The sequence below is a fragment of the Leucoraja erinacea genome, chromosome 21 (assembly GCF_028641065.1).
Source record: "Leucoraja erinacea ecotype New England chromosome 21, Leri_hhj_1, whole genome shotgun sequence".
In the NCBI taxonomy this organism is placed as follows: Eukaryota; Metazoa; Chordata; class Chondrichthyes; order Rajiformes; family Rajidae; genus Leucoraja; species Leucoraja erinaceus.
The window spans coordinates 36,310,307-36,332,728 of record NC_073397.1 but is presented as its reverse complement, the minus strand read 5'-3'; the positions used below and the strand labels follow the sequence as shown (position 1 = coordinate 36,332,728).

The 22,422-nt window shown below is 40.9% G+C and overlaps 1 protein-coding gene across 1 annotated transcript in view; it reads right to left on the bottom strand.

Moving 5' to 3' along the window:
- The window catches only part of LOC129707568 (polycomb group protein ASXL1-like), a 77,275-nt gene that overhangs the window by 32,547 nt on the left and 22,306 nt on the right, over positions 1-22,422 (bottom strand). The window contains exon 3 of the mRNA XM_055652717.1: positions 11,433-11,541. Within this exon, the coding sequence (XP_055508692.1) occupies positions 11,433-11,541 (109 nt within the window). The remainder of the gene's footprint in view (positions 1-11,432; positions 11,542-22,422) is intronic.

Sequence of the window (22,422 nt, the reverse complement as noted above, 5' to 3'; positions counted from 1 at the left end):
TAACAAAAGAGTGTTTAGTTATTCACTGAAAAATAAATGTGTCAAGTCAGGTGCAAATTACTGATATAAAAATGAGTAAATACAACAGATACACAATCAAAAAAACTCAAATATTACACCAGACTAAAAATGCAGAACTTAGCTTTTCTGTCTGTGTCGAATATTTAAAATTGAAATGCACTTGTATTTGTTATATTGTGCAAAAAGATGCATGGTTCACACAATCTGTGAACATTTCCACATTTAAATTGTAAAAGATAAACATTTACATTATACCAATCAACAAATGTATAGTCTTTCAATCCCAAAAAAATCCCAGAACTATTGAATACTGGGCATTCTCTTTAAAGAGAGATAATAAAAAACGTAAGCAAATCGTATTGCTTTTTAAAGATTTTCGGCAAGTTATAGGTTATAGACAGCAAACAGGTTACCCATCTATGTTTTCAACCAGGGAGAGGGTTGAAAGAAAAAAAAAATAGAAAACTAGATAATCAATGCAATTATAAAGCATGCATCTTCAATGTCTAAATATAAAACATTGTTGACAGCATATTATTCTTTGAAAATATGTTAAAATATGCTTTGTGCCAGATATGTGGAAGTATTTTCAATGAAGTGTTCAGATTTACCCCGATCAGAAAGTTTGGAATCTATAAGATTGGAACCAACCTAGTTTTTAAATAAATATACAAAAAGCTTTACAAATATTAAAAAGAAAATATCATCACCATCATAATCAGAAACTATAATGAATTTTACTCATGCCAGCACTCTCAAGTTCTATCACGTTTGTTTAGGGTCAACAAAGAACTTGACTATTAAGAGATACAAAAAAAATCATTGGTGTGAGAAACAAAAAATCTTCCAATAAATGAAAGAATATATTTCCAATTCACGGATTTGCAAAGCAGACATCAGCTTATAGTTCTACTGGACAGCCAATCTAGTCAGGAAACGAACTATGTAAAAATACAATCAAGAGGGGAGAGAAAGCAAGATGTAATAAACAATAAGAAATGTTAAATGGCCAGGCTTTCGAGTCAAAGATAGCGTCATTTGTCCCCAGACAAACTCTGCCTGCCTGCCTTCAGATGATGGAAATTCGCAAATGTCACAAGTCCTTATTATGCAATGTGTTTGCAGAAGCTCCAGACTTGACAAAGGGCAGGTGGTGCTGCATCTGTCACTACACTCAGTCACTGGATTCCATATACATTGTCGGAGACATTCTAAAACCATTGAAAAGCCTCACTGCCTTGTCCACCCATCGAAGGCCATCAGGTGGCTTTCCAGGAATGGGGCTAAAATTTAGCAGTGTGCCATCCAAGGCTAAAATTTAGCAGTGTACCATCCAAGGCTTAGTTGCCACCTCCACACGGGTGTGAAAAGGGGAGGACTGGCCAAGACTGGCCCTTCTATTCCAAGTGAGAGCAAATGAATGGGGGCCACCGATGGCAGAAGCATCAAGCCCACCAAAGCAAGATAAAACAGCTGCACATCATACATTTAAAAGGATCCCTCCAACTAATAGGAGCAGAATTATGCCATGCCATTAAGTCTACTCCACTATTCAATCTATCTTTCCCGCTCAACCCCATTTTCCTGCCTTCTCCCCATAACCCATGACACCTTCACCGTATCAAGAAGTACCTTCTTTAGATTTATTTCTTTGCTCAAGCTTTAACTCAGAGTCTGAAGGCTGAGTTCCTAGCTTTCTACAGACTTAAGTAGAGCAATTTTGGTAATACAAAGAGAGTGTAATACCATCGAACCATGGTCTCAGGGAAAATGCAGTGGATCCAAAAAGTACTAACTCAGAGAGAGGGAGTATGCTGCCATTGTGGAACAGTGTTGGTTGGAAATTGAAATACAGCAGGGAAACAGGCCCTTGTTTAGTTTTGCACTAATAGTGTTCTTTTTTAATTTATTGAAATGTTTTTTATTTGCTTACTTTATATGCTGCTTACTTGTTGTTGCAAGTAAGCATTTAATTGTTTCATTTTGGTAGATAGGGCAATCAAACACTCTTGACGAATTCCAGACACGATCATAAGTGATAGGAGCAGAATTAGGCCATTCGGCCCATCATGTCTACTTCGCCATTCAGTCATGGCTGATCTATCCCTCCCTCCTAACCCCATTCTCCTGCCCCTCCCCATAACCTATGACGCCTGTACTAATCAAGGGAAAAAAAGCAAGTTAGTTTAGTGATGCAGCATGAAAACAGGCCCTTCAGCCCATCAAGTTTATACCCCTAAAAAACACGCGTTTTTGCAGATTCAGAGATTAAACTTCCCAAAATAAAAAGTATTTATACAAGGGAAAGGATTGTTCAGAAACCACAATGATTTTTTCTAGCAGAACAAAAATGCTAGACAGAGTATCCTCAGTGTTATGTAGTCAAAGTAAAAATAAAAGCAATGCAGGTGACTCAGCTGTACAGTGGTAGAGGAGAGAGAGCAAAAGTTAGGGGACTCTGCAGTCAGGGGAAATCAGGCAGACATAACTGCAGGATGGTACACTGCCTCCGAAATCAAAGAAGCCCCTGCACAGCTGCAGTACATCTCAGAAGGGTCCATCTTCTGCCAGTGGTCACAGTCATGGGAGTCATATGGCACGAAAGCAGGCCCTTCGGCTCAACTAGTCCATCCCGACCAAGAGTCCATCTAAACCAGTCCCATTTGCCCGTGTAAATATCTGTAACAGAGATAGGTGACGGGACGATGGTGCAGCAACGAGATTTTTAAATGAGTTGGGAAAGACATCAAGGGATGGTCAGGTCAACTTTATCGTCGCGGATATTGTAGCGAGGTTCGGGTACAATTGTACTAGTTTGCAGCAGCATCACAGGTACATCAGACTCAGGCAAACATACTAAAACAAATTATATATAAAGTCTATAAGATAGTGATGGTGAAAGATATTGTGCAAAAACACAAAAATTAGACAGCAAACAGGCCCTCAAAGGTTAGTCAGTCATCTTCAAAACAAAAACAGGGGAATCCGCTTTAGATTCTTGGGACATTTGAAAAGGACCAGAGGGGAAGATAGGTTAAAACCTCTCACAGCTCAGACGTTCAAAGACAAATGTGCTGACTTCAGTGGAATTTTTACCCAGGTTATAAGGGGAAATTATGCCAAGCACTAGTTCAGAAGAGAGAAGATAGATTAAATGTGAGAAAAATGTGAAATGTAAGGAAAAAGTTGGGTAATTTGACAATAAACTATTTGGCGGAGCTTGATGGCAGATACATAAATGCAAGTATTACAACAAGAATAAAGAGTTGAAGCTCGGCAGAAAATCGTCAGTCACTTGGAGGTGAAAGAACTCCAACAGCTCATAATACAAATCAATAATTCAGAAGAGGTGATTAAGTGTAATCCAAGTTTGTTGATGGAACAAAGCTGAGTGGCAAAGCAAGATGCAGACTGTCCTGACAATTAATATGATTCTGGTTGATCAATACTGGCCTCCAGTCCGCTTCCGTCCCATTTATCCATCTTCCTCGATCTATGAGATATTTATCCAACTCCGACTAATGATTCAGTTTCCACAACCTGCCGGCCAAACGTGAAGAGATTCACCACAGATAGACACAAAAAGCTGGAGTCACTCAGCGAGACAGGCAGCATCGCTGGAGAAGGAATGGGTGACCTTTCAGGTCGGGACACTTCTTCATTCTGAAGAAGCATCTTGCCCCAAAACGTCACCCATTCTTTCTCTCCATAGATGCTGCCGGTCCATCTGAGCTACTTCAACTTTTTGTGCCTATCTTCGGTTTAAACCAACATCTGCAGTTTCTTCCTACACAAGAGATTCACCACTGTCTGCGAGGAAGGGTTTCCGTGTACCCTAGTTTAAAATGACCGGCCCTGATCTTGTAGTTATCTCCCCTTGTTCAAGATGTTCCACACCAATCTCTACCCTATCAAGCCCTCTTATACGATTCAATAAAGAGAGGTAGTTCTTGCCCAATCCCTTTCTCTCAACTCCTTCTACCAAGTATCTCTCCTCTACTCCACCTGTTTGATGATGGGTACCGACCTGAAACCTCCTCTGTCCGTTCCCTCCAGAGATGCTGCCTGACCAGCTGTGTTCCTCCAGCAGTTTGTTCTGGATAGGATTGATTTCCCTTATCCAAATGATCAAAAACCAGGAACATAGATTTGTAGTAATTGGCAAAAAAAAGGAGATAGAATCATAGACTGGTACAGTATGGAACTTCCTCACACCGGCCAACAATGTCCCAGCTACACTAGTCCCACTTGCCTCCGCTTGGTCCATATCCCTCCAAACCTGCTCTATCCATGTACCTGTCTGTTTCTTAAACAATGGGATAATCCCAGCTTCAACTACCTCCTCTAGCAGCTTGTTCCATACACCCACCACCTTTTGTGTGAAAAAGTTACCCCTCGGATTCCTATTAAATCTTTTCCCCCTCACCTTGAACCCAAGTCCTCTGGTCCTCGATTCCCCTACTCTGGGCAAGTGTATCTACCCAATCTATTCCTCTCATTATTTTGTACACGTTTATAAGATCACCCCTCATCCTCCTACGCTCCATGGAATAGAGACCCAGCCTACTCAACCTCTCCCTATAGCTCACACCCTCTCGTCCTGGCAACATCCTCGTAAATCTTTTCTGAACACTTTCAAGCTGGACAATATCTTCCTATAACATGGTGCCCAGACCTGAACACAATATTCTAGATGCGGCGGTCTCACCAACATCTTATACAACTGCAACATGACCTCCCAACTCAGACTGGATATAGTCAATGCTCTGATTGATGAAGGCCAAAGTGCCAAAAGCCTTTTTGACCAACATCCACCTGAGACTCGACTTTCAAGGAACCTTGCACCTGTACTCCTAGATCCCTCTGCTCTACAACACTACCGCGAGGCCGACCATTCACTGTGTAGGCCCTGCCCTTGTTCGACGTCCCAAAATGCCACACCTCACACTTCTCTGTATTAAATTCCATCAACCATGTCTCCGCCCACCTGGCCATTAGATCCAGATCCTGCTGCAATCGTTCACAACCATCTTCACTATCTGCAAGACCACTAACTTTTGTATCATCAGAAAACTTGCTAATCTTGCCCTGTATGTTCTCATCCAAATCATTGATGTAGATGGGAAACAGTAACAGGCCCAGCACCGAACCCCGAGGCACACCACTAGTCACAGGATTCACATCACTAGTCACAGATGAGGAAACAATCATCTTGGAGCATGGCGCGGGTTTTTAAACCCACTGCTTGAACAGATGATTGAGTGAGAAATCTTCGAAAGTACTTAGCTGTGCCCCTTGGAGAACCATGACCTACAGTGTTACACAACGAGTAGCAAAAGATGAGATTAGGCTGGGTAGTTCACTTTCAACGGAGCATGAACATAGATCAAATACCCATTTATTTATTTTCTACGATTTTGTGACAACAGGGAAAAACCTGAAAAGGTTGGTGGGAGATGTGGCGAACAGGAAGGGGAAGTTAACAGCATGTTTTACTATAACAATGGTACAATGCAATCCATTAGTATTTACCAACTTCAGCAACTCTACCGGCACGGTGGTGCAGCTGTAGAGTTGCTGCCACAGTGAATGCAGTGCCGGAGACCTGGGTTCGATCCCGACCACGGGTGCCGTCTGTACAGAGTTTGTACGTTCTCCCTGTGACCTGCGTGGGTTTTCTCCGAGATCTTCGGTTTCCTCCCACACTCCAAAGACGCACAGGTTTGTAGGTTAATTGGCTTGGTAAACAAAAAAATTGTCCCTATTGTGTGTAGGATAGTGTTAATATGCAGGGATCGCTGGTTGGTGCGGACCCGGTGGGCCGAAGGGCCTGTTTCCGCACTTACTCTAAACTAAAGTGGAACACTCGGTACAAGCCATGAACGGGTATTGAATTTAATCACTTCCATGTAGAGCATTTCTGCCACGAGCTAACAAACCGGTTCTGCAGCATCTATTAAATATAACATTTAAAACTACTTTAACTGAGAATGTTTTCCATGTGTTAAATTATTCAGTGTATATAGAATTTCCTGATTGTCAAAATGCTGTAAATTAAAAGCCTTTGTCTGAGCTTCTTCCCCCATCATACCCAGCTCCTGCCTACACCCAATACTGGCCATTCATACACCAGGTTTAGCCGTCATATAATCATAGAGTGATACAGCATGGAAACAGGTCCTTCAGCACAACTTGCCCACACTGGCCAACATGTCCCATCTACACTAGTCCCACCTGCCTGCATTTGACCCATATCTCTCTAAACCGGTCCTATCCATGACCCTTTCTAAATGTTTCTGAAATGTTGCGATGTCCTCTGGCAGCTCATTCCATACACCTACCACCTTTTGCGTGATAAAGTTACTCCTCAGATCCCTATTAAATCTTCCCCCCCCCTCACCTTGAAACTGTCTCTGCACACTTCTTCTTGAGCCGCAATGCTGGAAGAACGTCCATTTATATACTCACGTCGGGGAGATTTGTTGATGCTTAGGTCTCAATGTCAAAAAGTCTATTACCACTTGACTTCAACCGAAGAACACTTAAGTACCAAACCATCGGACAATCGCACTAACAGTGCAATTAATAAGCAGCAAACCAACAAGTGATTTCTTTAACTCACTATGGTGATGATCCTTCCTGTTACTGAAAGAGTATTCAACTATATATAATTAAAAAATGAAATTACCTGGAACAAATTCCCAAAATAGCAGCAATGCTGTCAAACTTTAGCATATTAGTTGTGGGCAGAATTTACAGTAGTGCTGCCTGAAAAGAAACATTGCTACGGGTACAAATTTCACAACAATCTTTTCCCATTGATTTGCAGTAACTTAGAAGCTGCATATTAGACAGCAGGCTCACTACCTCAGTATTCAACTTTTTTTTTGATAGCAAAAGCAATTCCTATCAACTCTACATTGTCAAAGGGCGTTTTAGCCTAAGTTCTAGATGGAGAATGTACTAATGATGTAGACAGAACATTAAGCAAAGGAAAATTACATTCAAGAGATGTTATCTTGGATCATCCCAAATATAATGCGTTAAAAATGAAAAACAGTTAAATTCTTCTACAAAGGCAAATTAAATCAGTTGCTTCATTGTATAGCCCTACAGTTGATATTGTACTAGATTTGCAAAACAATTCCAAGATTCAAGTAGAAAACACAAGCATCTGAGCAAAATAATTACTGGAAACCGTTTAGGAGGAGGTTGACACAATTCATGCACTACTTCTGGTTCAAATCTCTGTTCCCACTTACTGACTGATAAGATTAAGACTGCCTTCATACCTTCATGCTGATATGACTATACCAGATGAACAATGACATTGAGAGAAAACAGGGTGGCAAGAAGATTAAAACTTAGTGTCGCGAAAGAGAGAAAGCGGATATTTATAAACATGAGGATATGAAGACATTATTAGAAGGCGCAGGTTGAAAGCATTAAAACCATATAATTAATATATGAAAGAAATTCAAGAAATGTATCAAGTCAGCAAGTTATTATTCATCCCCCATTTCAAGCTTCCTTTAAGGCATAAATGGTCAATCAAACAATGATACGCAAATCTTGCAGATGGCACACCAGACACTACCAGCACAGTCCTTTCCTCCAGGGCTATCCTTCAATCATTTATATACTTAAGACAATGCAGCAGTTTTTGAAACCATTCTGGAACCAACCCACAAATGACCAGCTTTATTGGGTGCAATTTCACAACCTGTCTTGCAGAATTTGAGCTCATCATTCCTATGTTACTAGCTCAGTAGTACAACCACAATGGTACTTTTTTTCCCCTGTATCATTGGAAATAAAACTGAAGAGGCTTCATCATGACCAGTCCTCACACAATAAATTGCAGTGCAACTACAAACCAGGTTCTTTTGTATTTGTGATGTATTCTTGCTGGCATTGCCATTGCCATTGCCATTGCCATTCTTATAAAGGTAGATTAAAGATATGAAATATGGTGCATAAATGTCTCCTGGAGAGTTTGTCAGAGTGCTTCCCTCCATTGCAACTGGAGGGGGTTCATCGTTAAATAGCATCAGAACTGCAATTCCATTATTGTCCTCATTCTTGCCAGTTAATTAAAACACATCAGAACATAACAAAAGTTGTATTCATGTTCGAAACGTTTCAATTGCCTTATTTGTGGAACCACACACCTCTAATGGCACAAAGCATGAAAAATATTATTAATGTTTTAATGCACAACCAAAATTCAAAATTATGTTGTGCATGTTGTAAATTGGGCAGATGTGATATACAGAAGCAAATAGGAGCAGGGGGGAGGCCATCAGGACCTTCCTGCTTGCCCCTCCATCTAACGTGACCATGGTCGATCTATAGTGGTCCCAAGTCCTCATCTGTGCCTTTTCTCCATCCTATTCCGCTATCTACCAAATATTTATCCAACTCACTTTAAACACTTCCAATGGTTCAGCTTCCACTGCCCGCCAGGGCAGGGAATTCCACCCTGTCAATTATTCTAATTCAATTTTTTTCTACAAGTTTCTCCAATATTTCCAAATAACAATGCTACCGTTTAAACAAGATGGTTCTAACCTTGTATCAGGTTTCACAATAGCTCAAAAGAACATGCACCTCCAAGAAATCAAGTCCCCTTTGTCCATTCTGAATATTACTGCGGATATACTCATATGGGAAGCTCATAAGACACGGCCCATCGAGTCGGCTCCACCATTCAAACATGGTTGATCTATTTTTCCTTTTCAACCCCATTCTCCTGCCTTTTCCCCAACACCTTTACTTTTCCAACACCTAATTCATACCAATAAACTCCATTTGCAAACTGAAGCAATCCCTCTTGTTCTTGGTTTTCAATATATCTGTCAGTCATACCATAGTCATTCATTCCCTGTTGCCAATATGCCAGCACTTCCTTAAAACTTTGCTTCCTTTTATCAGCTCTTAATAACCAACTGTACATGCTCTTCTTCCCATGCACACAGACCAAAACTCTATTGATATGCTTCTTGCCAAATTCACCCTGTCTTGGGATGCCTTCATAACAAGAGGATTTAAGTATAGGAATAGAGAGGTTCTTCTGCAGTTATATAAGGCTCTGGTAAGACCACATCTGGAGTATTGCATACAGTTTTGGTCTCCTGATTTGAGGAAGGACATCCTTGTGATTGAGGCAGTGCAGCGTAAGTTCACAAGGTTGATCCCTGGGATGGCGGGACTGTCATATGAGAAAAGATTGAAAAGGCTAGGCTTGTATTCACTGGAGTTTAGAAGGATGAGGGGGATCTTATAGAAACATATATAAAATTATAAAAGGACTGGACAAGCTAGATGCAGGAAAAATGTTCCCAATGTTGGGCGAGTCCAGAACCAGGGGCCACAGTCTAGGAATAAAGGGGAGGCCATTTAAGACTGAGGTGAGAAAAAACTTTTTCACCCAGAGAGTTGTGAATTTGTGGAATTCCCTGCCACAGAGGGCAATGGAGGCAAAACACTGGATGGATTTTCTCTTAAATAGAGCTCTAGGAACTAGTGGAATCAAGGGATATGGGGAGAAGGCAGGCACGGGTTATTGATTGGGGACGATCAGCCATGATCACAATGAATGGCAGTGCTGGCTCGAAGGGCCGAATGGCCTCCTCCTGCATCTATTTTCTATGTTTCTAAAACCCTGGTGTTCCATAAAACCTTCAATATTTAATTCAGGGATTTAATGTCTATAATTTAAATAATTCCTTCTCTTCAATTTTGGTGTATTAGGTCTCTAACCTCCACTTTTTACCAATGGACTCTAAACAAAATACAAACAACCCTAAGATAAAGCATGTTAATCCATCCCCGCAATTCAATTACAAAAACTGAAGGATTTAATAACTAACCACAGCAGCAAAACATTACAGTGCAATCAACTTGAGCAGCCAACAATCAAGATTGATGCCCAGAACACTTCAACTTACACTAACACAGACAACCATCAGCCACATGTTAAATCAGGATTAAAAAAATAAAAATCAAAGCACCAGCTCTTCAAGCTTTCAATCCATTCTGGTCTCAATCAATGTATTACAGTAGACCATTGCCGCAGCATTCCAATGCCATATATAAACAGAACAAATGCTTCTTCACAGGTTGTAGTCAATGGGAAGAAGAAAAATATCATATCCATATCAAATATCAATATCATATTTTATAGTACGAGTGCAAGCACAATGTTTGTCTCAAATTGGAGAACTGCAACCTGTTAAAAATAAGCTTACAGTTAAGTCTGTTGTCACATGTATTGAGGTACAGTGAAAGAAAACTTTTGTTGGGTGGCAAAACATTTTAATTTTGTAGCAAAAATCTGCTTTCTGCAGCTCTCCAGAATCTAGCATCCACACAACAGTTTGAGCCCAAGCTAAAGCGAAGATGTTGCTCTGGTGAGATACATTCACTTTCAAAGACTTATTGCACTCACAGCTAAAGGACAGGCATCAATTAAAAAAACCCATTGGCCGTAAGAACTCAGTTGGATCGTAATTCATAAATCTTCATGGCTACATTAGACACACCCTCTCACACTAGCTATATTCTCAAGGACAAATTCTCAGTGCACAAGACGTGACTAAAAAATGATACTAATATAGGGACTTAAAAAGTCAATGTCCTCAGCACATGTGATTTATAGATATTCCCAGGACCAGACCTTCAAAATGACCACAGGAGCAGAAGGTGGAAATAAGTTTATTGTAAAGCCCGTTTTGTGCAAAACAAGAGGAGAATAGGAACTTTATTCTGAAATTACTTCCTTAACAACAAATGTATCCTTCAATTTATAATGAAGGCATCCATTTCTAGCATTACCATTACAGAGCACGAGTGTCTAAATGTCCACTTGTGGGCGTATGCGAAGCTTGAATCCCAGATATTCAGACTTAAATCAGTCCCATCCACCTCACTGAGTTTCTCCCATGAACTAAGATTGTGCAGTTTTCGGTGCCTCACAGATTAAAATGCCAAATTAGAAAAATTGTGAATGTGTAAATGGGCAAGCTCAAAGTAAAGGGTTGGCACAGTGGCATATCGGTAGAGTTGCTGCCTACAGCACCAGAGACTAGGTTCGATCCTGGCTATGGGTGCTGACTGTATGGATTTTGTACGTTCTCCCTGTCATGCTCCGGTGTCCTCCCACACTCCAGACGTACAGGTTTGTTGGGTTAATTGGCTTCGGTAAAATTGTAAATTATTCCTAGTGCGTGTAGGATTGTGCTAGTGTGCTGGGATCGCAGGTCGGCACGGACTCTGTGGGCCACAGGGCCCGTTTCAGGACTGTATCTCTAAACTAAACAACGAGCTACAGTTTCCACCTGTGCTACTTACAAACTGCAAGCTTGGAAATCCCTATAGTTACGGCAACAAAATGGAACAATAGTTCTTACCTTCAATGTATAAAGACCCATCCGCCCTGGAAGTCTGTAAAACATTCCATCATCTGCACGAGAATTAGTGTGAAGCATAGCATTCAGACATGCCAATGGAGATGTTCCACTACATAAAATAGATTAAAAAGCACATTTTATGTAAATACCTTGTATTAAGTTCAGATTGGCACAGTGGTACATATTGTGCTTCAATTGGCCAATTTTCCTATCATTTTTTTTAAACTGTACAAGTGACAATGCCAAAAACAGCAGCCACTTGGATGATGAAAGCAAAGAAAGTTCTAATTAAAATAACTTTTCAGTTGCATTTTGAAATATTGCTTGCCAATTGCCAAGCCTTGCGAATTGTGCATGTCTACACCACTTTACCTCAGACAATGGATGATTGAAACATTTCAAATTTGTTTCTCCGTAAACAACAAATGAACAACACGCACGTCCGACACCCATTTGCTATTATTCAATATTGTGAATAGTCTTGTAATTTTCTGCTGATAATTATTACACATTTAGTATAGTTTTACCTTTTATATAACAGATATTCTGCAGTATATTTTGAGTATTGGCTCTCCGCTATCCCCATGCGTAAATTTAGAACCTCAAGCCTCACTGCTACACAGTGTATTTTGTTTTTTACAACCATGCATGCGATCAAAGATTAATTGTACGAATGGGCATAGATTTTACTTACTGTATATTTAGCATTACAGAAAATAACACAATGATGAAGAAATAAATAAATACTCAAAATTAGTAAACTGCTAACATCACCTCTGAACATAGGATGGAATCTCCTGCAGGTTGATCATACAGAACAGCTTTAAATCAGTCCATCAAAGACCCATGTATTGGACAGGTGGCATTTAGGCAGATAGCATATGTATGAATCTAATCCAACAGTTGGCAGTATGGAAAAGTGATGTCAAACTAAAAGGGAGCTGAGTATCCGGTTGTTATTTGATCTGGCCATATACTACCCTGAACTGAAAGGCTACACGGGAACGATAAAAACCCAAATGCATATTGACACCCCTAACAGGGAGAATAATCAGAATTCACATTTCAAAAAGGGAACTACACTCTAGACCTGGTAATTTCTCTAACGCATTAACCAGTAATATTTCACTGCACCCAAATGTCAATACTCGTCATAACAGATTTACAACAACTTGTAAAAATAGTTATGATATAATTATGGCATAGCATCAGCATGTTTACACCAAATACAAAAAAAAAAATCATAAATGATAGTTCAACCCATTTAGAAAAAATATTAACAGATGGTCATGCAACTCACTAATGTTTTTGTTTTTGCCCACCTTGAAGACCTCAACAACGAGCAGAAATCCTAGAATTATGGACGACAGCTTTCTTTTAGAACAAATGCTGCTGTGATAGTCATCAGCAACCACTTACACAAGCTAATGAAAGCATCCGGCGGCAAAATGCTTCAGGAAATCAATACTAGGTATCTGAAGTTTCATATCATATCAGATCTGCAACACTTTCGAAATCATTTGTGCATCTTCAAGCGGTTACATAATTTGATACATTTAATGAGAATAACATTAGGGCTATGCTTTACTCAACATTTTTATTGTCTTCAACTTCAACCTGGATCAATTTGGTTGGGTTCAAATCTCACAAAGCAGAGATCATAAACTTTGCCACTGCAACCCCACTCCAATTTGTTGTCACAGAAAATAAGACATTTCTCAAATGTTGCCTTCACCAGAACATCTCCATCAGCTCAAGAATCAATGTCATGTACATTCTCTTTAAATTCTACCTCCAAGTCGAACAAAGGGGACCAGTCAGCTCAATATTACCAAGAAAATAAATTCTAGTGTGTCCTATATTCCTCAAGTAACTTAGCTGCTTTTCCCAAGGGCAAATTCTATCCACTAATATTCAAAGGTAGCCAGCAATCCAATTTACAACAGTTCAGAGAACAAGAGTAATTATAGGATGCAAATCATAACAAAATTATATCCCTTCGATGTTTCCTGCCCTTTGTAGTGGCTTGGCAATGCAATGTAACTGTTACAAAATAGAACAATAAAAGACATCAGATAAACACTGGAAACAATTAACACTGTCCATGTTTTCTGGGCAACATGTTTCCACTTCACTGGGGCAGACGTAAAGGGCCTGTCCCACTTACGTGTCCTTGGCACGCTAATTGCGCGACCTCATGGTCGCGTTGAGGCGCGACGGTCCCGCGCGATTTCATGCGTGCGCACAGCCGCCTGGAGCGCGTGACGTCATTTAAAGATGGACACAAAATGCCGGAGTAATTCAGCGGGACTGGCAGCATCTCTGGAGAAGCAATAGGTGATGTTTCGTGTCGAGACCCTTCTTCAGTCTGGATGGATCCCACTCTGGACGGCAGGCATCACATGGATCCCACACGGACACATGGATCCCACTCCGGACGGCAGGCATCAAATCACGTGAGCGCTCACGAACATGGAGTTCCTACGGACCAATGCCTCGGCTCTGTCCTGAAGGCGGCAGCTCAAATACTCATACATACTCTTCCGCGGCTGTGTGTAGGATGCGGTACAGCCAGAACTCGGCGCTTGGCCTCGCTCGCCAGCTCCGCCATTGCGGCCGTCTACTTGCGTCACCGTGCCTGGGCGCCGCAGCCTCCGTCCCGGGAGGTACCGGAGATGAAGGAAGTCTGCGGGTTGGACGATTACAGAAAATAAAATACGCCTGCGGGCCGGATGATTTCAGGTTACCGGCCGCATTCGGTCCAGTGGCCGTAGGTTGCCGACCCCTTGACTTAAGAAATTCCTCATCTCTTTCCTAAAGAGAATGTACTTTAATTCTGAAACGATGACCTCTAGTCCTAGACACTCATGGAAACGTCCTCTGCACATCCACTAGAAACATAGAAAAATATGTGCAGGAGGAGGCTATTCGGCCCTTCAAGCCAGCATTGCCATTCAATATGATCATGGCTGATCATCTAAAAAATCAGTACCCCCTTTCCTGCCCCCCCCCCCCCCCCCCCCCCCATATCCCTAGATTCCTTTAGCCCTTAGAGCTTAATCTAACTCTCTTGAAAACGTCCAGTGAATTGGTCTCCACTGCCTTCTGTGGCAGAGAATTCCACAGATTCACAACTCTCTGGGTGAAGAAGTTTTTCCTCATCTCAGTCTTAAATGGCCTACCCCTTATTATTAAACTGTGACCCCTGGTTCTGGACTCCCCCAACATCGGGAACATTTTTCCTGCATCTAGCCTGTCAAATCCTTTAAGAATTTTTCTATAAGATTCCCTCTCATCCTTCTAAATTCCAGTGAATACAAGCCCAGACAACCCATTCTTTCATCATATGTCAGTCCCGCCATGCAGGGAATTAACCTGATGAACATATATGCTGCACTCCCTCAATAGCAATAATGTCCTTCCTCAAATTAGGAAACCACAATTGCACACAATACTCCAGGTGCGGTCTCATCAGGGCCCTGTAGGACAACTGCTCCTAAACTCACATCCTTTCGTAATGAAGCCCAAAATGCCATTAGCTTTCTTCACTGCCTACTGTACCTGCATGCTTACTTTCAGTGATTGATGTACAAGCACACCCAGGGCCATTGCACCTTCCCTTTTCCTAATCTGACACTATTCAGATAATAACCTGCCTTCCGGTTCTTGCCACCAAAGTGGATAACCTCACATTTATCCACATTATACTGCATCTGCCATGCATCTACCCACTCACCCAACCTATCTAAGACACCCTGCAGCATCATAACATCCTCATCACAGCTCACACTGCCACCCAGCTTTGTGTCATCCACAAACTGGGAGATGTCACATTTAATTCCCCCGTCTAAATTGTTAATATATATTGTAAATAACTGGGGTCCCAGCATCGAGCCTTGCAGCACCCCACGAGTCACTGCCTGCCATTCTGAAAAGGACCCGCTAATCCCTACTCTTTGCTTCCTGTCTGCCAACCTCTGTCCATGTCAATACCCTATCCCCAATAACATGTGCTCTAATTTTGCACACTAATCTCTTGTGTGGTCAAAGGCTTTTTGAAAGTCCAGATACACCACATCCACTGGCACTCCCTTATCCATTCTACTGGTTACATCCTCAAAAAATTCCAGAAGATTAGTCAAGCATGATTTCCCCTTCATAAATCCATGCTGACTTTCACTATTCCGTACGTTTCAATGAGGTCCCCCCTCATTCTTCTAAACTCCAGCGAGTACAGGCCCAGTGTCGTCAAACTTCTAACATTCACCATCTTGAATTCCAGAGAAAAATGGCTACAGGGGTGGCATTCTGTTAGGTTGGTGGAACCTAGCCTAACATACACTCATGAGACAGTTGTGGCGAGGTTAGTAGAACAAGGATCAATAAAGAACAACTCCACATGAAGGCTTGGTTTAATGTTGACACTAGGAAACAGCAGAGTAATAATGGTCTTACTGTTGCTATGTGGTGCAAAGCATCAATCTAGATTTTGACTCAAGAATTTAAGTGGCACCATAAACAAAGCACTTGCAACTAACACAGTTCAACTGACCTACACTAAAATAAGAAACTAGATATGTTTGCTTGAATGGAAGATTATAGAATATGCAAAGGAAATCAGGTTTGACTGGCATGCATATAAACTAAGATTATTATTTTTTAATTGAATAGGGAGTGCCAGTATATCTGAAGATTATATTCAGAAGTTAATTCCAATGGGACAATTACCCAATCCATGGACACCAAGCATTAAAAAAAAAGCAACTGGAGGTTAGGACTTCTTAGCAATTAACTACAAAAGGAGCAAGTTATTCCAAATTTATGCGTGTACAAACTACATTTAAAAGAACGCTGCTATTGACCATAAAAAGCTCAAACATTCCATAAATTGCTAATATCCCAGGCTGGGATGGCTGCCTTCTAACTCATTGCTAGCAGCCTTAACAAGCTCGTTAGCATTACTTGGATCGAGTCTCTGGAGAAAATTTGATATTTAGCAGGTTAAATCCGAGAAGTCTCTGGGTGTGCAAATTCCACATACTTGGGAACAAAGCAGCACAACCAGCCCTTGACGATAAACCCCAAAAAAGTGAACCTAATAAAAATTCCATGTCAAATTACAATGCACTGAACATCCCTATATGCATTTAGGCAGTTTGACACAAATTAATCAAAACGCCATTAACTAATAGCCACATGTATTACAATCACGTTTCAACATGCATTTAAAATTATTAGATTCTTGTCAAAATTCATTCATTTTGGGGAGGGGGTGATGAAATTTCATGATGAGATGTTAGGTTCTGATGGCTGAATTTACTCAGGAACCAGTTCCATTCTCTTTCTGAAAGAGCTTGCTGCTGCTGCTGCAACCATCTGTTTAAACATTCACAGCCCTGGGGCCCATCTCATATGTTAAACTATATCTTACACTCCATTATTATCGCTATAAGTCACCATAAGCTTAAGCAGACTTTTCGGCTCTCTACAAATAAGATTTTAATGTTGGTGATTTTAACGTGGAAAAGTTTAAAGTTTTTAACATAAGGTAAAATTTAGATGTGAATTGGAAAGGCATTACGTTACTGCAGAAAGTCCCACGCTCTTGCAACTGTGCAAACTCAATGGGAGGAATTTTCTAGGATTTCAGAGAAGAACATGTAGCAGCTTCCAAGGCATCAATTCTTATGAATCATGTTGAGCAACCATCCCTGGAACTGAACTACAATACCCGATTTAAAAAAACAAGCATCCAGCTATCAAAATAAACTTTCATCAGAAGAGGAGCCAAGATCAAACTAAATTAACACAGCCATACATAGCCGACCAAGGATCCCCATTTCTCATCCTACACACTAGGGGCAAATTGCAGAAGCCAATTAACCTACAAACCTGCACGTCTTTGGAATGTGGGAGGAAACCAGAGCACCCACAGGAAACCTATTTGATTGCCAATATGTCATGGGCTATAACATCCCCCCCCCCCCCCCCCCCCCCCCCCCCCCCCCCCCCCCCCCCCCCCCCCTCAGTAGCCGACATGTACCTCAAAAACCAACAAGCAAAAAGGAGGGAATATAAGAAATAATATGGAGGGGGATAGAAACAAGCAATGAAAATAAATCCTATAATTGAAATTCAGACCGAAAGTAATAGAATCGAAATTTCGACATATATTGCTGGAGAAACTCAGTGGGTGAGGCAGAATCAATGGCGAGAAGGAATAAGTGACGTTTTGGGTCGAAACCCGAAATGTCACCTATTCCTTCTCTCCATAGATGCTGCCTCACCCACTGAGTTTCTCCAGCATTTTCTGTCTACCTTCGATTTTTCCAGCTTCTGCAGTTCTTTCTTAGAATAGAAATTTCTGTTGGTGATCAAAGCAATATTTAAGAACAGTCACTATTAAATTCCCTAATACTATTTTAGGATGCATTAAAAGATGCAAAATGTCAAAACATCGTATGGCTGAGGAGGAACTCAGTATGTTTATCTAATAATCACACTCAGTGATTTTTCAGGCTGAAGAGAATGTAATACAACAAATCTGAACCACACAGAAATGTTTAAAGACGACAAAGAGAGAAATTAATTCTAAACGTCTGAACACATGCTGCTTACGTTTAGTTTAAGCCACGGAATGCGCAACAAATTACAAAGCAATAATTCAAGTCCTGCCATTTTGACAATGTTAAACCACACATGTGAGGTTTATAAAACTAGCATAATACAGGAACTGAATGACTGCCAATAAGTTGTTGAACTGTTTTACACACACACACAATTTATGGTGCAATTGATATTTGGCTTCTTGTGTGGTATATTTGATGGAAGCAGGTTGTGTAGGTTCATAAACAGCAAAGAGTAGAGTGATACAAAAATCATTGACAGGAATTCCTACTACAGGAGTACAGCCATGCTTTTCAACAATGGATTAAAAGCACACTTCATTCATTCATACAACAGAGCACTTTACATCAAAGCAATCTCCCCCAATGAAACCTTCAGCTAATGCAGACAGCATGTTTCTTCTTGTGACATGAATCGAATTCGAAGATCAGTGAACAAAGAGATAAAAAGGCAAACTTCAAACCATCTTCTGGCAATGAAGGAAGGCACTTGCAATTACAATTGCATCCTAATAGGTTTTACATAACGTTACTTTCTTTGGAAGTTAGGGCGATTTAAAAAAAAGTTAAACATGGCAACAATTTTTTGCATGATATCATTTTTTTAAACAGAATTAATGGCACTTGATTATCACTATGAGGGATATAGCAATATGCATATTCCTGCTGCTTTTATAATAATTTATTTGAAACTATAATTCCCCCAGACCCAGTATGACACTTATCTCTGGGCCATTTCTTCAATATTCTCCCATCCTTCAGGCTCATCCACGCACTCTGAGTCTTTGACACATTTTCCTGAAAAATCACAACTCCACATTCCCTTAGTGGCTCTTTTAAATGAACCTCTTTCATCTTATGCAAAGGCATTCACTATAGTCAGCAAATAACACATCCTCAGGGATTTCAATTCAACATTAACTGTGGCATAGTGACACAGCTAATGGAGCCACTGCTTCCCAGTGTCAGAGATTCATGTGCAATCCTGACCTTAGGTGCTTTCTGTGTGGAGTCTGCACATACTCCCTATAGCCATATGGTTTCCTCCAGGTGCTCTGGTTTCCAACCACATCCCATAGATGCATGGATTAATAAGTTAATTGGCCATTGTGAATTGCACCGAGTGCCTGGGCAAGTGGTAGAATCTGGCAAGGCTTGGAAGAAGGAAAGTTGATGGGAATGTAGGATTAACGTAAGATTAGTGTAAGTGAGTGGTTGATGGGCAGCACAGACTGTGGACATCTGGCCCCTTTTCCATGATGTATCTGTCCATGACACAAGCTTACTTGCTTGTCCTGTGGGCTTCTCTGTTCACTCATGACCCAACGTCATCTTCTCGCCAAAAATCATTCGCTCCAGAGATGCTGCCTGTCCCGCTGAGTTCTGTCCGTCATCTCTACATCTTTTGTTTGAGCAATAATCAATTTCAAAACCACACTTGGCACCGATGAAATCTCATATTTGCCAACCTGTGTTATGTCTGAAGAAGGGTCTCGACCCGAAACGTCACCCATTCCTTCTCTCCAGAGATGCTGCCTGTCCCGCTGAGTTACTCCAGCATTTTGTGTCTACCTTTGCTTTATCTCCTATGGTGAGGACATTTAAAAAAGGTGCCTCTTCCAACAGCTGTTTCTCACACTGATGACACCTGGTTTCGCAAACAGATAGAGCAATTTCAGCCTGTTCTCCGCATCACATCGTATTACCACAACTAGTTTCTTTAATCCCTAAATATTGGCTGTGATATCAAAACCTTAATCCATCTTTAACTCTATTCAGGTGTGCCTGCTTCAAGGGACTACAATTTGTCCACCCATTGTTACATTGCCACAGCCTCCAATTTCAATAACTTAATTGTGAACTTTAAACCCTCGATTGGCACTTGTTCCCTTTGTCCAACCAAATAACCCATGATTTAAGTCGACACACCAGCCCCCACTCCTATACTGATCATCACTGACCCTTTTGAACTCGCCTGTAGCATGAGGCTGGCATCACCATAGTTGGACAAGAGGGAGTTAAAAGAATGGATTAAATTAGAGGGGAAATTAAAAGCAGTCTATTTCGTAATTAGTCACACCACCAGGATCAAATACATTATTCAAAGTGAAAGACTAAATAAAATGATAAAATATAACTCTGCATAATTTCAACAAGCACTAAATCCTATAGATAATAATATTCTGATCTCAGCCTTGTCCATGATTGAGACATTTCTCTTTTTATCCAAAATTAAGGCACACATCCAATGTACATGGACTTTCAGCACGCTTCCTGTGGTGGAACCTTCAGGCAGCTCAGTGGGCGAGGGAGGGGACTTATTATCGTACAAAAATAAACTAAAATCTACATTCACACAATAAAATCAATTATGTTACACAACGTCCATTTTTTTAATATACAGACAAAGTGCTACGCATACCACGACATACATTGACGCTGCCGAAATAAAGATAATTGAAAGCTTCAAGTTCCACAGAGTAAATATCACCAGCAATCTGTCCTTGACCAAACATATGGAAGCAAAGGCCAAGAAAGCACACCAACAATTACTTCCTGAGAAGGCTTCGGACTTTCGTCATGTCCCCAACAACTCTCCCCAACTTCTACAGATGCACCGCAGAAAGCATTTTATTAAGATGCATCGCAGCATGATTTTGGAACAGCTCCATCCAAGACTGCAAGAAACTGCAGAGAATTGTGAACGCAGCCCAGACCATCTTGCAAACCAACCGCTTCCATTGATTCCGTTTAAACTTCACACTGCCTTGGCAAGGCCACCAACCTAATCAAGGACCAGTCTCACCCTGGATACTCCCCCTTCTCCCACCAGGCAAGGGGTATAGAAGTGTGAAAACACACACCACAGATTAGGGTAGTTTACACCCCAGTGGTATGAACATTGACTTTTCCAATTTCAGGTAGTCCCTGCTTTCTCCTTCTTTCCCCTCCCCTTCACAGCTCTCCCACAGCTCACTGTCTCCGCCTCTTATTTTCTTCTTCCCACCCCCTCCTACCCCCACATCAGCCTGAAGAAAGGTCTCGACACGAAACGTCGCCTATTTCCCTCGCTCCATAGATGCTGCCTCACCCGCTGAGTTTCTCCAGCATTTTTGTCCACCACAGATTAAAGGACAGTTTCTTCACAAACTAGAAAGCGATCCTGACCTACCATCTACCTCATTGGAGACTTGTGGACTATCTTTAATCTGACTTTTCTAGTTTTATCTTGCACCAAACATTATTCCCTTTATCCTGTATCTGTGCAGTGTGGGCGGCTTGATTGTAATCATAAATAGTCTTTACGCAGATGGGATAGCACGCAACAAAAAAGCTTTTCACTGTACCTCGGTATGTCACAATAAACTAAACAATACAAGCTAGGACCTCAAAAAACTATCCGTCAAGTTTAGATGGTGAAGGAAATTATGCTTGCTATGAAACTATTTTGAAATTGAAAAGTATCAGTTTAGCTTGCACAAGCAAAGCAAGCAGGTAACACTGCACGAACAGCATAATAATCTGGAGTTTGACATTCCTATAAGCTTTTCCATCTTTGTGTTCCAATTTTTAGTGCCAAAGGAAACCAGGACACTGGCACAGAGAAGCCGTTATGTAACATAACTCACAACATTGCTGGGGAAATATAGAATTAAATTGGGAATATACAAAGATCAAAAACCTCAATTCCCTCTTCTTCTAACATGGAACAACCACAGTGTTGCATCACTCATCTTCAACCCCAACAACCATGCAAACTTTAGCAGTTTGTGCAAAAATATCATTACACCACGAAATATGATTAGCCCCAATCTCATCTAGTTTCCAACGGCAACAAATCTGAACACAGAGTAGTATTTTTAGCTTTAATAAGTTGAATTGATATCCCTTGGTAGACACAAGAAGCTGGAGTAACTCAGCGGGACAGGCAGCATCTCTGGGGAGAAGGAATGGTCCAGAGATGCTGCCTGTCCCGCTGAGTTACTGCATCTTTTTGTGTCTACCTTCGATGTAAACCAGCATCTGCAGTTCATTCCTACACATGATATCCCATGATGATATCTGTCCATCCTATCATATTTAAATAAACTTCATTTTTTTCAGAATCTCGTCCTTCCAATATTTTACGCAGATTAATTATATTCAGTCAAGGTTGGGCATTCCTCGAGTTCAATGTCAATAAAAATGACAACAATCACTCACCTTCCGCTGAACATTTTGCACTGCCTCAAATCCTGTGACGAGTAATGAGCCAAAACTGACCACGGTATTATTTTATTAAGATTAGACCAAGATTTGGCACATGCTAAGAATTACACCCCGGTAGTAACACTTAATTATATTAGACAATAGACAATAGGTCC